We start from the raw sequence: 16,721 nt of genomic DNA on the forward strand, positions 1-16,721 counted from the left end.
ACCTTGCTTTACAGGCGCTGGCTCTTGAGTGCACTTGCTGTAGCAGGAACCACCAATACGTTTACGTTCCTGAAGCAAAGAATTCAAGAAGAGTCTCTCAATTCCTTGGAGTCTGCTCTCACTCTTACTTTGGCCTTCCATTTAACAAAAACCAGTAGCCTTACCTTACAAGCGGCAGCAGTAAGTATACTGTTTAATGTTACCCACTTCCCTAAGCAGTAGGGAGCTTCAGAGCAGCATTTTAGTCTCAGTTTTTCTTCTGCCTTCAGTGGAAAAGATCACAAGAGTACAAAGCTTCCTTTTCTTTTAAATAAATTATATGCAATCAGTTTTAATCAGTTTGTAATCTCTCCACTTTTTCGAGGTGGTTAAAGCGTTTGAATAATCTTGAGCCTCAGATATTGAGATTTACCTCAGAATTAATATGCTCAGCAGCCCTAAACAAATTACTGAAAATAATGACATTGTTTCAATGCTGTGTGTAATCCTTTTGTTCCCATATAGCTAGTGTTTCTTCACAGTATCATTTTCTAGCTTGTTTTTTTGCACTTGCTGTCCTTATTTGCTGACACTACCATTTGATACAATTGGTAGTGGCGTTGACCCAGATGATTTTGTTTATGGGGTCCATGATGTCATCATGGTGGTGTGACGTCATTGGTTGTTACGCCCCATGTGATCTTGCTTCAAGTTGCATAGGGAAACAAGAGCAAATCAGTGAAGGCAAGCAGAAGATGTAAAGTGGTGCTGAAATGGACAGCGTCAAAGCAATATATGTTTTCGTTGGGTGTCAGAATAGGGTGTGCTTTTGACATTCTCAGGAATAAATATGTAATGGGACCAGAAGTTGAGATTTAAACTATTGCACAAGGCCCGTCTGTGTAGTAAGGCTTATAGATAGCAAGATGATTGGTTTTATCATCATCATCATCATTACCTGTCCTTCATCCTTCAGTCAAAGTTACAACAATTAAAAAAACTAAATTAAAAATTATTTTAGAAGCTTACAATTACAAAAAAAAAAAAAGCAATCAGAAGAAATAAGGTGGTTCTGAAAACACACATCTGAGGTGTCAATGGCCAGGGTAAAGGAGGTGTGTCTTCAGCATTAGCCAAAAACATTTCCTGGTTGCACCTCTATGGAGAGAGAATTTCAAAACTTAGGAGCTGCCACAGAAAATGTCCTCTCCCAGGTCACCACTATCTAAGCTACTGAGGGCTGTAGAACTACTTACAGCAGGGCATCTGTAGGGAAGGAGGTGGTGCTTCAGGTGATTTGGGGGTCTGAGAAAATTGTAGGAAGGGCTGAAAAATCTTTATAGTGGGTCATTATTTTTGGTTTCAAGCTGTAGTTCTCTGTACCAGAGTTATTAGTGTAATAATTTATGTAAGCCTCCTTGAGCTCTGGGAAAAGTGGCTCAGATATATTTCAAACAAACCAATGGTTCCAGCAAATATCCACATTACATTGTCTTTGTTTTGGCTTCTGCAGGATCTGATTACCTCTCCTGGAGTTCAGAAATCCTCAGCGCTTCGCATCATCGTTGACTTAGGATACGGCGCCATGGTAAACAGGCACTGCACTGACTTCCGCCCCTGCCCTGCTGAAATTCTTCAGGTAACAAATCAGTGTTCACATTGCCTAAAAGTGTGCAAAAACCTGCCTGCAGATTGGCGCCTTGGGTTGTGGGAATTTGATTGGGACTCAGTTATTCCCTGACTTTCGCACATCCTAAACGTCCCAAAGCAGCTCTCATCTACAAATGCACATATGCATTCTGAGAGAAAATGTGTTTAAAAATATATGTATTTTCTAATAGGGATTCAAGTTGTGAGTTTTGTGTGGATGAACTGCTAGTTGTTTTGCTGTTCTTGAGTTCCTGTGCATTCCACATAGGCAAACATCACCCCTGAGCTTCGTAGGAAAGATCAGCAACTGAACGATTAACACAAGACCCTTGTTCTGTTTCCAGCCTCTCCATGATCTTGCAGCTGGTGCAGTCAGCGAAGGACATGAGGAAGACATGGTGCTGGCCTTGAAGGCCATGGGCAATGCAGGAGAACCAGCCAGCATTAATTACATCAAGAAGTTCTTGCCAGGGTTTTCATCTACTGCTGATGCTTTGCCAGAGAATGTCCAGACTGAGGCAGTACTAGCCTTGAGGAAAATAGCAAGGAAGCAAGCCCCAGAAGTAAGCAAAGTCATTCTTAACCAAATAAATGGGACGCAGAGCAAATGTCAGGTGTAATTTAAGATAGGGGCCAGGAAGCATGCACATTAATGTAGGGCACTGAACCTGGGTTATCAGCAAATGGATGCCGTGCACTGCAAATTATTTTGCTAAAAGTGTATTTGCTTAGCAAAGGATCCTCTCAAGGGCACATGAGAGGCGTTCACTGGGATGGTTACGTGGCCTTCTGAGAGACCCTTTCCTACCCTCTCTCACAGAAAGGTAACATGGCGGCAAGCAGGAAGTGCAGTGCCTTGCAAAAAGGCATTTAACTGCTTGTGTCACAGGTGAACTTTTAATCTCTGAATTGCATCCGAAGTGTCAAATCATGGCCTGCTACCACAGTACCAATTTCTGCAAAACACTGCAGCTCAGATGTAGGAGGGTCCTATAACTGACTATTATAGATATATGCAGTGTTTTTTTCTAAAAAAAATGTTTAGGGATATTCTCATTTTGACTCAAGAAAAGCATTGTTTTATAGTTCAAATCAGGGGAAAAAATACAGTAAATGGACAAAAGTACAAAGATTCACAAAATGTTTAGGGGTATGCGTCCCCCTGTGTTCCCCCAGGAAGAAACCCGCTAGATATATGTGTGTCTATTCTCCAAAGTTTGCAAAGCAGTTCTCCAGCCAAGTCATGTGTACAAAAATGTTTATTCTGGGGATAAAGTGTGCATAAAAATGCATAAATTCATGAAAATCACATGCAAAAATGCATTCTTTTAGGGAAAATTGCTCTGCAAAACTTGTATATTAGGCAAAATGCCACACAAACATGCATATTAGGAGAAATTTGCACTAAAATGCTGGTGGATTTTCACAACATGATGTGGAAATTGTGGAGATTGGAAAAACGTGAAATTGACAAATTCGCCCATTTCTAGTCATAAGGCAGCTTTCTATACTGGTACATAAATTATCGTTTAACTTGTGGCATTGTCCTTTTTCTCTCCAGGTGCGGGAAATTCTTTTTCAGATCTTTGCAAACAACTCTCTTCCTTCTAAAGTCCGGATGGTGGCCTGTGTTGTTTTCTTTGAAACCAAACCTGCTGTCCCTCTAGTGACAGCTTTGGCCAATGTCGTGCAAAGGGAGAGAAATCTGCAGGTTGCCAGCTTTGCCTATTCGCACATGAAGGTCTTGGCCATGGGCAAGATTCCACAGCTCTATGACCTGTAAGTAGAAGGAGAACTACAAACAAGGGAGCCTAGTAAACCAGCACAGCACCAAGAGTTTACTGGAGCTCCATTGGCCTGGTTGCAAAAGCCCCGTGCAAGCAATTGGTTCACACCTCTGGCTGTTTGGAAGGGAAGGCTCTTTCAGAAAGAGAAAGAGAAATAGGGTTGGAGAGAGACGATTGGTGGTCATTCACTTTTTTTTTACTCTGGTCCCACCACCAGCATGCAGCCCCCCAAATGTTACCCCCCAAGGGAAAGCGGCCTTCAACAGAAATAAGGTTCTATATCCTTAATCGACACAGTCAGCCCACCCTATGTGGTTGGATCCTGAATTGATTTCCCACCTGCACAGCATCCTCTCACGAAAAAGTAGGCCAGGGAGTCGCACTGGACGCATAGCCAAGAAAGGCACCTTCTCAAAGTCTGGTGAGCACTTGCCCAGCTTTGGGAAGGAGGCATGAGGGCTCAGACAGGGCCCTAGAGCCCTCCTTCCTCCTTCCCAAAGATGGGCAAACACTTACTGGCCTTTGGGAAAGAAGTGAGAGTGCTCTAGGACCCTGCCAGAACCTCACACGTCCTTCCCAAAGCCTGGCTTAGGCCAGCGCCACAAGGTCTGGGGGGAGGGAGTCATGTGGCTTTGCACAGGGCGGCATGTGACCAAGGTCCACTCCTGAGCAGGCCCCATGTGACTGGGAGAACCTTTAAACTCCACTAGGGTCTTTAAAAACAAACACAAAACAACAACGTGGAAGGTTTTGATTCCCCTCTTCATTATAAGTAAACATCTTCCTGAAAGTTGCTAAGTCTATTAAAGGTAAAGGGAAAGGGAACCCTGACCATTAGGTCCAGTTGTGACCGACTTGTGTTGTGACGCTCATCTTGCTTTACTGGCCGAGGGAGCCGGCGTACAGCTTCCGGGTCATGTGGCCAGCAGGACTAAGCCGCTTCTGGCGAACCAGAGCAGCACACGGAAACGCCATTTACCTTCTCGCCGGAGTGGTACCTTTTTTTTTAAAAAAAAGATATTTATTAAAATTTTCAAAATTAATACAGTAAGAATATAAAAAGTCAAAAAGAAAAAGGAACAAAAAATACGAAAAAACAGAAAAAAAGATACATAAAAATTAAAAACACATTAAGCTCACCAAAATTTACTTTCATTGACATATTTTCTCGACCTCCTCATACCTCCCCTTTTTGTATTCCAATTCAAATTATTGATTCAGCAAATCCTTAACCATAATTCTTAACCTAATAAATTAACATGTTATTATTTTACTTTTACTCTTTCATCCATTTCCTCAATTTATTTTTGCTAACCTTATTTTCCTTTAATTTAGTTCATTTTTTAAAAAAAAAACAAATTTTACCTTATCCAAACTTAAACATCAATACTTATACATCAATACATATTCTTAAAACATTCTTTCTAAAGTCGACCCAAATTCCCTTCCACGAATTTCCCAAATTTCATAAACATTACAAAAACAAAAATAAAAGCAAAACACATTATACTTATGTACCCTTTGGATTCCCAACCCCCCCCCCTTTCCCGGTTCCAGTCCCCAACAAATGTCCATCAGTCTTAATCTAATATTTAGCCTGGAGATCTCACATCCGAGGCTCTTAATTCTCTCTCAATTCCTCTCTGCTGGTTTTTTTGATAGTCCTTAAAGTTAAACACCAACTCTCGGAGAAGCTCTGGCCCTTCAGGATCCATGTTTCTTTCAACCAGTCCTCCATACTTAAAGGTGGAACCCAAGTCTTGTTTCTTACTCCTTTCAAGTCCAAATGTCCCCAAGGCTCCAACCTCCACCTTGAGCAAATTTATAATCCTTAGGTCTTTGGATCTCCACATAAGGAGATCTTTCCTTTCTTCAATCTCCAATTCAGGCCAGATTTTCCACATCAAATTCTTATTTTCCTTCATTACCATCATGTCAGGCCTCAAGTCCTCCTTCATCATCTGCAGCTCTTCAGGGACAACATATGTCTCCTTCTCCAAATTCTCAAAGTTGTCAAGTTTCTCTTTCTGTTCAGTTGAATAAACTTCCAGATTCAACTCCTTATCAGTTTCAATGATATTGTTTACAGTTGAGTCCAGAGTTGTAACATTTATAGCCAAAACATCAATTTGGCCTTGCAACTTTCCCAAGAGAACAAAGACTGTCCAATTCAGCCTGAATTCTCCCTTCTCCAGCCATTCTTGTAATGTCCCAAATCCCCCTCTAGAGGGATTTTGGTTTCTTAGTGTTCATTCAAATCCAAGTCCAAAAATCCAGCTAGTTTGTATCAGTTCTTCCTTGTTTTCAACAAATTGTAACAAAAATTGTAACATATATAACCAGCAGAAGCAACAGAAACAAAGTTCTCTTTTTCCGTTTTGCAGCTACTTTGACAGCTGTCAAACTCTTTAGTACCTCATCGACAGGCTCTCTCACGGAACACTCCCGGGTCCGGGAGGGTGGCACTTCGGTTCCCAAAATTAGCTCTTTATCCTCCAGCAAAATTTCTTATACTGCCAAATCGTGAAATTAAAGTCTTTTACCAAAGAAGGAAAGAAGAAAAGGTTCTCTCGACCTTAGTTAGCAGGTCTTTGCTTTAACTTGTTTACAAGACGGGGAGGCAGACTTCCTTTTTACACCTTCCCCGATCGTGCCTAATTCTTAAAAGCAAAATTTTCTTTACAGTACCAATTTCCGTAGTACTCACGGGTTGTTACTTTTAGAGTCCAATTGTTCAAAAGAAGAAGTCAGCGCTCTCCGACCATGGCAATGCGGCTTCACTCTGCAGGAGAAGCAGTCGACTCTCCGCACCGCGCCGCTCACCCCGTCCCCCGTTCCGAAGCCTTTAAAAAGGCTCCTTCGCAGGTCGGGGGGGCGCAAATGGTGCCCGCCGAGTCACCAGGTTCACAGGCTTCACCGCCTGTGATTTTTATGGGCCCCCGCATCGCCGCAGCGGCAAGACCCGATCCTGCAGAGCCGATTCCCTCCGGAGCTCAGAGGGAATCCGCCATTAGTCGATGGCGCTAACCCGGAAGTCCGGAGCGGTACCTATTTATCTACTTGCACTTTGACTTGCTTTCGAACTGCTAGGTTGGCAGGAGCAGGGACCGAGCAATGGGAGCTCACCCCGTCACGGGGATTTGAACCGCTGACCTTCTGATCAACAAGTCCTAGGCTCTGTGGTTTAACCCACAGCGCCACCCATGTCCCACGAGGAGCTAAGTCTATTGCAGTGCCTTAAATACAGTGCTTTTTTCTGGGGGGTATGCAGGGGTACGCATACCCCTAGACATTTTGTGAATCTAAGTTTGGCCTCATTGAAGGGCAATATTTCAATATGAGTAGGAAAATGAGAGTACCCCTAAACATTTTTAAAGAAAAAAAGCACTGCTTAAATAGGATTATGATATTGTTCCACTGCTGTCCCTTAGGTCTGCAGCTTGCAGAGTTGCCATCATGCTGCTCTCTCCCAGACTAGAGAAGTTGAGCATTCGCTACAGCAGCGTCATCCACATCGATGGCTTCTACCGTAAGTAACTGGTTCGGCTGCGTGATTTCTTTTTTTCTTTCTAAACTGGATTACTTGTCCTGCAAGATGTTGCTGCTGTACGAAGCTCCATCTTTATATTTCAAAAGATTATGGCTGCATCATCCCATGCTGTGGTTTGGTAATATATTAAACGAGGAACTTATGATGAAGGGAGACTCATGCTCCAAGTTCCCATGTCAATGTCACGGACTATAGATGGTGAAGTGGTGAGGGATCTTTTGACTTCACACCAGCACTCGTTCCTCAAACAGGTTTCCTTCCCATTGTCAAATCCAGCACAAACTTCTTATCTTTACCTAGCCTAGCCTCCCGCGTCACTGGGGAACCCAGCTGCATCACAGTCCCTGGCCAACCTATCTGGTCAACCAGGGGGCATGGCTTACGCTATTTAAACTGCCGCATGGCCGGGGGGCTCTTCCTTCTTGCCTCCTCCTGTGTCTGAACTCCCGCCCTAGTTTCATACGTTTGCCTTTGACCTCGCTATGGACCACGGTTGGTCACCTGTTTAGGGGGCCAGGTAGGAATTTTCCCACTTGGCAAATTGGCACCAGCCATGTGGTTTTCACCTGCCTCGTAGCAATTGTCACAACTTTGTAAGGTTTGGCGGTTAGGCATTGGTAAAACCTGGTTTATGGGAGGGGAGGTAGTGGCCTTCACCTGCCCCTCCTCTTGAAGGGTATTCCATTAAAGGGATCCAGGAATGTGGATCCTGTCCGAAGCCCAGGTATGGGCTAGGGCCATGCCACGATCCCATTGGTGACCCTGGGGGAGCTCACACTTGATGTACATCAACAGGGCTCCCCCTACTGGTGGTTAACCCTTATGAGACTATCTGCATGGTGGGCAGGAGTCAGATATAGTCAGTTCAGTTCCAATGCCTAAGCCAGTACTGCTCACATCTGTAACCAATAAATTTGTGGCCTTAATTATCCCATTAACCCAACATATTGGTGTCCGTGTGTTTTATTTTCCAAGAGGTGGGGGAGGGCCCAGGGCCTTGTCATGCAATATATCTCCCCGTACCAGGGGCACCATCTATGTGGGGCCATGGGGGCCATTTTCAAGAAGGGAGCTAAGCCCCCACAAAATTCTGCAGCTATCCTCAAAAGGGGCGAGTATGCTTGGGATGCGGCAGGGCAAAACGTCTTCACATCTAAAGCCCTAAACAACTTGGGATCAGGATGTGTAAGGGATCACTTGGCTCCCTATATCCCTGCTTGGGAACTGCACTTCTTGGATGAGGCACTGCTGAGAGCACCATACGTACTGGGAGAGACCCCTGCCTGCAACCCTGGAGAGCTGCTGCCAATCAGTGTAGACACTACTAAGCTAAATGGACCAATAGGCTGTCCCGCTATGATTCCACTTGCTGTGTAATTTGCGAGTATATCGAATCACATCTAATTGTCTGTGTGGAACAAATCCTACAACGAGCAGCAAACAGTTTTTATTTATTTTGTAAATTCCTATCATAGGAAATTACAGAGCTGGTGCAATTGGAAGAGTCTACCTAATGAATAGTCCAAAGACTCTGTTTCCATCAGTCCTTGCAAAGATGAGAGGCTACTACGCCACTTCAGCAATGGATATTGCAGAGGTAAGTACATATCAATGGGAAATGGTATGTAATTCCTTCTTCTAAAGCTACGATTTTAGAGGAAAATATTAGCTTTTTCATTAGATCCAACATTATTATTATTATTATTATTTGAAGGCATGGAGCTTAAAATTAAGGGCTCTGTTTTGTCAGTGGTGCTGGGAATTGGAGCTCTCCAAGGGATTTTCCAACCACACTCAGCACCCTTAACAAACTACAGTTCCCAGGATAGGGGGAGGGAGCCATGACTGCCAAAGTGGTGTAAGAGTACCTTAAATGTATGGTACAGATGTGATGGTAGTCCAGCTACATCAGGAGCGATCTAAGCTATAATGCTCAGGGCCAAATATGCTTTGTTTCCATTGCATGCTAATATTCCTCCTGTCCCTAGCAACCTGCCATGTTGCTTGCCAGGGGCAAGAATGGTAGTTTATCATAAACAAAGGAACACTGCCGAGAAAAATACTGTGTGTGAAGTAGGGAGGGAAAGATTTATCAATTCCAGTTCTCTCAGTATCTGAATTTTTTAAATGTTATATTCAGTTTTCCACATTTAGCAGCAATTTGCAGATTATTGTTTTTTTAAAAACCTTATGGAAATTCACCAGCATTTTAGTGTGAATTTCTCCTAACAAACAGCTTTTTGTATGCAGTGTACACATTTTTGGAATAATTTCCCCAAATACAATGCATTTTTGTGTTATGTTCACTGGTATCTCAATTTTTATCCATACTTTCCACTAACATATGCATTTCTGTAAGCATTGTTAGGTTGGAAAGGTAAAGGTAAAGGTACCCCTGCCGGAAGGCCAGTCGTGTCCGACTCTAGGGTTGTGCGCCCATCTCACTTAAGAGGCCGGGGGCCAGCGCTGTCCGGAAACACTTCTGGGTCATGTGGCCAGCATGACGAAGCTGCTCTGGCGAGCCAGCACCAGCGCAGCACACGGAAACGCCATTTACCTTCCCGCTATAAAGTGGTACCTATTTATCTACTTGCACTTAAGGGTGCTTTCGAACTGCTAGGTGGGCAGGAGCTGGGACCGAACGACGGGAGCTCACCCCGCCGCGGGGATTCGAACTGCCGACCTTACGATCAGCAAGTCCTAGGCACTGAGGTTTTACCCACAGCGCCACCCGCGTCCCTTCTTAGGTTGGAAAACTGCACTGCAAAATTCAGATCTGAATGAATTTCCAAAGATAGCTGTGTTTCGGTTCTCATTTGTTTTGAAAAGTGCAAATTTGATAGATTCAGCTTTAAATATGAACTGAATCGAATTTTTCCTCCCCCCCTCATTTGAAGGTTCCAACACCACTGGTGTCTTCCTATCTGGACTTCCTCTTATTCCAAATAATCATTTCAGTTTGTGTTTCGATGCTTCATTGTAGGGAAGGTATTGAAAAGAAGTTACCTGAGATGAAATTGTACTGTCAATGGAATTCCTCCAATATCTTCTCTGCTCTGTTTAGTTTCCTCCAGGCCTTTTCTTTACAAAGATTAACTAAACAACCTTTCTTCATTTTCTTTTCTTCAGAGATTCTGCACTTCATATTTTTGTGCATATAAAGCTTATTTGTTTTACATAGGTTCGTTTCGACCTGGAAGGCCTCGCTGATATCTTCAAAACACAAGATATTCCATTTGCTGAATCTTCAATGTACAAAAAAATTAGGGCGCTTGGGAAACTGGTATGTGTGTGCCTTTTTGTTGTTGTTAGTTTGAATCGCAGTACATTTTTAATTGGAAATGTGGCCTGCCACTTCGTTTGCTTTTTTAGCCTAACTTCATTCCTGCTGAAGGGGGTTACTACTGCCCCAATGGATCAGGCCAATGGTCCATCCATTCTAGCATCCTGTTGTCACACTTGTCATCCAGATGCCAGTGGGAAACCCATAAACTGGACCTGAGCACAACAGCACCCTGTCTACTTGCAATTCCCTGGCAACTGGTATCCAGAGCCGTACTGCCTTTGACAGTGGCCATAGAACATAGCCATTGTGGCTAGTAGCCGCTGCATTTTGCATGCATGAATATACATGTTTCTGGATGTTGCCGCAAACCACTCTTCCTCCGACCACACCTGATAAGTAGCTGAAAGGACAACAATCCCCCATCTAGCCTGAACCCTCCTAAGAGAAGTCAAAAGCTTATTCCCAGAGCCAAACACTGCATACCATGTGTATCTTGGCTTGATCTCCACTACCCCATGTTCTCACCATTTGTTGCCAAAACGTCCCATTTATCATCCTTTTCGGTTGTTTGTTTCAAGAAGTTTCAGAGAACATTTGTAGCAAATAATAGGTGTTTAGCTAGCATAGGAACATAAAAAGAGCACTGTTGGCTCAGCCCAAAGTTCCACCAAGTCCTGCATTCTGTTAACACAGTGGCCAACCAAATGCCTATGGCAAACCTGTGAGCAGGACCTGAGTACAAAAGCATGCTCCTCACAGCATTTTCCCCAGCAAATGGTATATATAGAGGCATACTGCCTCAGCCAGTGAAGACAGAACATAGTCATCGTGACTAGTAACCATGGATAACTTTTTCCTCTGTGAATTCGTCTAATCCTCTTGTAAAGACGCTTCTGGGAGGGAATCCCACCATTTAACTATCCCCCTGTGAAGAGTACAATTCAAGTCTCCCATTTTAGAGGAGTTGCAAACAACACATTTTCAGACTTTCCCATGGTGGGTTTACAGTACATCTTAACAATGAGAGTCAGTTAATCAATCAATCAGTCAATCAGTGACAACCATGTGCATGCACACACAATCTGTAGATCTCCTCCTATATAAATAAAATGCAAGGGTGTCGTCACGCTGTGATTCGTGTGACCATCTATTGGAGACTACGCCAATTTTGGTGTGATAGCAGATAGGGAGACGAGCGAGCAGCATGGGTGGCAAGTGGCTAGGCAAGCTGTTTAATGGAGGGGGACAGGTGCTTCACAGAGCGGTTTGGTTCAGTCACCCCAAAGTTGGAGGTGTCTATAAATACATTGTTGCATCTAGGTACGCAGAAGGCATTATAGGTCAATGATAAATTCCTGCCAGGCAAAATAAATAAAGGAGGGTGTGGAGCAGGGGCAGTGAGGGGTATGGATCAAAGAAGGGTTATGGCCTGGAGAGAGTCCCAAAGACCAGATATAGAGATGCCCAGAGGCCCCTAGGCTTGAGTTGTCCACCCCTTGTCCAAAGAAAACCAAATGGGTATGTTTCAATTAGCAACTATATAATTTCTGCAATAATTAAAGGTAAACTGACACTATGTGAAACCCGACATGACTATAAGCAACCTCAAAAAAACCAATCATTTCTCTCTTGCCAGCTAAAGGGATGGAAGGAACTCCCTTCAGAAAAGCCTCAGCTGTTCAGCTCTCTGAAATTATTTAGTCACGATATTGCCTTTGTTCTGGTTGACAAAGAACTCATTGGAAAGGCTGTGAAGGTACGTCAACTTTTGTCATTCTGGAAGGGTGTGGAAATACTCTCTCTCCATCTCCGATTGCTGATTAAACACACTTGCATCTTTACTTTTGCTTAGCTCATGACCCAACCAGCAGAGATGCTGACCCCCCTGTTCCAAAATGGCATAACAGGCAGGTGGACCCAGCCCATACTGGCAGGAGAACTTCGACACATTGTACCTACCTGTGTAGGTCTCCCACTGGAACTTGGCTTATACGGCGCCAGTGTGGCAGATGTTTCAGCAAAAGGTGAGCACTGGTACAGCCCCATACCACCTTAGCTTTGTTAGTGATCATTGGGGATGGTGGAGAGATTCAGTTCAGCTTGCACGAATTTTCACTCTCGGAAACAGTATGTGAAGCAAAAAACAGCTATCCTTCAAAAAAACTGCACTTCTCCTGATTTTGTAGTGTAGTTCCCCATCCAGAAAATGTGCACACAGATGTGCATATTAGAGGAAAGTGTGCCTAAAATGCACATATTCATGAAAATAACATGCAAAATGCTATGTTAGCAAAATATGTATATGGGAAATTGCTTGCAGAAATGCAGATCCTGGGAAAATATGCACTAAAATACCAACAACTTTTTGTGATTACACACACACAAACACACACACACACACACACTCATACTCATGCAAACTGATGCAAAAACATAGTGAGCTGCTGGAAAATTAGAAACTTCAGAGAAACCAATATTGACAGATTCACCCATCCCTAGAACTTAGTGAATTGCTTATACATTTGTGAAAATGAAAATATGCTAGCTGATAACAGTAAATCCATGTTTTGAGTTCCTTTTTCGCTTCATGCTTTTGACATTTAATCACTCTTTTTTTACTTCCTACAGTCGATGGGAAGATATTTCCTTCTTTGACTAATGACTCTGGACCAGAACAGTTGCTTAAAGCCAGCCTGCTTCTTAGTGCTGACGTTAACTCAAGGTAGGCATGATTGCTGATATGAAATTAGGATTGCTTAATTTTCTGATGAATGGCGAAATTAGGAAGGAATTGTTTACATAGTCCAAACTGGGGTTTGGTGGTGCCCAACTGACTAGCATTGGCCTTCTGTCTTCTGTTCCAAAGATGGGAGACATGAGTCACACTATTGCAAGTTTTTCAAGTGGGGCCACCTGGCACCTGGGAATGTCAGATTGCAGGTGTAGCTGACAGCACTATACCTATATCAAAGAAGAATATTGCTTTGTGCTTCCATTACCTCAGTCTGTGAGAAATTACAGAGGCAGTGCTTAACCCGGCTTGGTTTCCATTCAAAGGAAAGGTGACAAAAGACTTTTTAAAAATTCTTTAATATCTGAGTTTATTTGTAACTATACAAGTCCACTCCACCAAGAAAGAAAGTCCCCTACCACTAAAATTCATAATCTGCATGATCTAACAAAAATATTGACACGGCTCCTATGTTTGAATCACTAATAGTCCCTTGTGGTTATATTTACTGACAGATTCTCATTCTGTATGTTGCATATTAAATGAGATTCTAAATGTGTGTACAGTGAGTGTGAGGGAATAGTTTACATTATTATCTAAGTTGGTATTTCCATCTTTTTTCAGTGTATCAACGCATCTGGTAGGAGTGATGGCAATCAACACACCACATTTCCAATCTGGTCTTGAATTCCACGCTAAATTCCATGCAAGCATGCCGGTTAAATGTGATGCCAAGATAGACATGAAAGAGGAAATATTTAAGTTTGAAATGACCCCAGTCCAGCAGCAAACAGAATTATTGGCTGTGAGGTACAGTAGCTATAACTTAATTGTGGCAAATAGCAGTGAATTGTGCTGTTGCAAAAATTATAAATATATGTTGGTTTCTTAATGCAGTAATACTTCTGGAAGTATACAGGGTTGCCTTTTCTTTTTAATTTGTCATGTTCTTGGTGATTTCTAAACATCTATTTACCTTTACAGGCAATTTCTATTACCGGTATTTGGTGGCCCTGATCTTGCAGTCCTTACCATGGCAATAAAGTAGATGAAAATTTTGCCTAAGTAAGGACTTCAGGGTCAGCCTCAATAGACACTAAAGTGGCTACTACAGATCAAAATGCAATTCTCACTACAGTGGAATTCCAAGAGCAACAAAGGATGTGCGACACAACGATGTCTGGAGTGTGCTTTGGAAAGGTTGGCCAACTCTCTCCACCCGCAGATTCCTGAATCACACGCCTCATTTGTGTCTCAGTTGTTCTCAGTATCACCTCTGTCATTCATTCAAGTCATGACAAACATGAGAATGACTGGACTGAAAATTACAGCGACCTTATATTATGTATATTTGGCTTATTCCACTTACATATTGAGTGTTTTACACCTGTGCTTTCAGGACTAAATTTTATGCTGTGTCAAGGAATGCGGATGAACCAAATTCACCTTTGATGACCCCGGTTCCGCCAGACCTGATTGGATTTGATGTTCTAGAACAATGCTTTGGATCATCAAAAGTTAGGACCAAAAGGGTAATGGATAGTACATTGTAAATATACACACAGCAGATGATCCAGGTCCTGCTGCTGATTCCAGTTTGTTTATAAATTTCCATACTTATCCAATATGCTCAATTAAAGAATCAAAATATTTGTTTATCCACTGAAATATTGTGAAGTAAAAATATACCATTTCAGTAATTCACAATTGTAGCCTATCTATATAAGAAAACGTCACCGAATCTATTACTTTGTGGAAACGCGTTGGGGCACCCAGTTTACCTATCTACGCATATCCAGGCCTAAGCTTTAACTAATCTGGTGAGGTAAATCCAGTTTCATATAAGGGGGGGGGGGGAATTGCCTCAGAATTTATTTACTACTTTTTTCCTGTCCAATGTTTTATCGGTTGTTGTTCTTTTTAACGCAGCAAAGAAGTGTCTTTGATATTGCATCACGGGCCTTCATTTATGGCTTGAAAGAAGAGTTTCACCACAGTCAAAGAAACGCAATGTGTTCACCCAGCTCATATATCAAACTATCTAGCTTAGGGTATCAAACATGTCTCACCATGAAAGAGTGCAGCACTGCATTCTTCAAAGATGCATACCTACACAAGTATTTTGGGCAATGCGAACTCAAACTAGCTGTGAAACCAGGTACAGTTTCTATTAGAAATTTATCATTACTAATCAAACTTGAATACGCACACTAATTTTGTGGTTCTCAACCCTTATACTGAATTGTAAACAATTCCTATACAATAATACTTTGCCTTTCTTGGGGGTCTCCCTCCATACTCTGCATAAGCCCCATCCCATCACCTCATGGCAGTCAATTCTTTGCAAAAAGGAGAGCATCAAACATTTGATTAGAAAAATACTTTCATAAATGCAGTTTCTCATCATTGATGAATAAAGTGCTGAGGAATTATCTGTCATCTTAAAAGTGAACAAGAAGCCCCACTAAAAGGGGGAAATCTCACCAGCTTTGATTTGTTTGGGCAGTGTGCACCCTATGAATCAATGGGAAATATTTCCAGGCAAATGTGTTTAGGTCTGGAGAAAGGTTTCACTGCAGTTTCCATGCGGTAGGTCAATGGGTTCATTAACAGTAATCTACACCCACAATAGGACGCGGGTGGCACTGTGGGTAAAACCTCAGTGCCTAGGACTTGCCAATCATATGGTCGGCGGTTCGAATCCCTGTGGCAGGGTGAGCTTCCGTCGTTCGGTCCCAGCTCCTGCCCACCTAGCAGTTCGAAAGCACCCCTAAGTGCAAGTAGATAAATAGGTACCGCTTTATAGCGGGAAGGTAAACAGCGTTTCCGTGCGCTGCGCTGGTGCTGGCTCACCAGAGCAGCTTCGTCACGCTGGCCACGTGACCCGGAAGTGTCTTCGGACAGTGTTGGCTCCCGGCCTCTTAAGCGAGATGAGCACGCAACCCCAGAGTCGGTCACGACTGGCCTGTACAGGCAGGGGTACCTTTACCTTACACCCACAATGCTCACTAGTGTCAACTTTGAAGAGCCCTTGGGCAAGATGCTCTCCATTGGTCCTTCTCTCCACGAATGGACCCATCTCCATCACTGCTATCCATTTGCTTGCCCTCCTTCTCTGGGCCCAGTGCAGTTATTCAGAAGAAGGGGAGAATCTATTGACTCTGGTCATTGTTTGCATGTCTGGAGGGAGGAGCAAGCAGCAGCTGCATGTTAGGAGGAGGAGTAAGGCCTGGAAGCTCTGGAGGGCAGCAGTCGTCCCCACCCCCCGGCACCCTGCACAGTTGTGGGCCAGTAATGTCAGCGCTTGACACCCTACCTGATGCTCCCCACAACTGATGGTTGTCTACCTTTCAATAGTTATTGTTCTAACTCATGCACGGGTTTTTTCGACAGAAGCGGCTAGAACCAAAATACAGCTGGAGGTTCAAGCAGACTCTAAATCGCATTCAAACACAATCCACCTGAGGCACACCGAGGAAGATGAAGATAATGCAGATAATGAATCGTCTTCTTATGAAGACCAAAAGGCTAAGAGAAAGAAGTGGAAGACTAAAGTGAAGAAAGAGGACGCTAAAACCATGAAGAGTAAAGGAACCGAACCGGTTTGTATGGCTTGAAATGAAAATGAAACCAAGGCGTGTGGAGGAGAGAGGGAATGAATGAAAAAGAGGTGGGTGGGTGAGACTCTCAGAGGGAAAGCACCCAGTCTTACAACTAAGTGCTGGGCCACTCATCCAT

At 43.2% G+C, this 16,721-nt stretch overlaps 1 protein-coding gene across 1 annotated transcript in view; it reads left to right on the top strand.

Moving 5' to 3' along the window:
• The window catches only part of LOC128415115 (vitellogenin-2-like), a 31,383-nt gene that overhangs the window by 6,861 nt on the left and 7,801 nt on the right, over nt 1-16,721 (top strand). Inside the window, exons 8-21 of the mRNA XM_053390979.1 lie at nt 15-180; nt 1,493-1,618; nt 1,974-2,192; nt 3,191-3,408; nt 6,848-6,945; nt 8,442-8,563; nt 10,148-10,249; nt 11,889-12,008; nt 12,105-12,276; nt 12,881-12,974; nt 13,608-13,793; nt 14,383-14,515; nt 14,913-15,141; nt 16,377-16,585. Coding sequence (XP_053246954.1) covers nt 15-180; nt 1,493-1,618; nt 1,974-2,192; nt 3,191-3,408; nt 6,848-6,945; nt 8,442-8,563; nt 10,148-10,249; nt 11,889-12,008; nt 12,105-12,276; nt 12,881-12,974; nt 13,608-13,793; nt 14,383-14,515; nt 14,913-15,141; nt 16,377-16,585 — 2,194 coding nt within the window. The remainder of the gene's footprint in view (nt 1-14; nt 181-1,492; nt 1,619-1,973; nt 2,193-3,190; nt 3,409-6,847; nt 6,946-8,441; nt 8,564-10,147; nt 10,250-11,888; nt 12,009-12,104; nt 12,277-12,880; nt 12,975-13,607; nt 13,794-14,382; nt 14,516-14,912; nt 15,142-16,376; nt 16,586-16,721) is intronic.

Source organism: Podarcis raffonei, chromosome 6 (genome assembly GCF_027172205.1).
Source record: "Podarcis raffonei isolate rPodRaf1 chromosome 6, rPodRaf1.pri, whole genome shotgun sequence".
In the NCBI taxonomy this organism is placed as follows: Eukaryota; Metazoa; Chordata; class Lepidosauria; order Squamata; family Lacertidae; genus Podarcis; species Podarcis raffonei.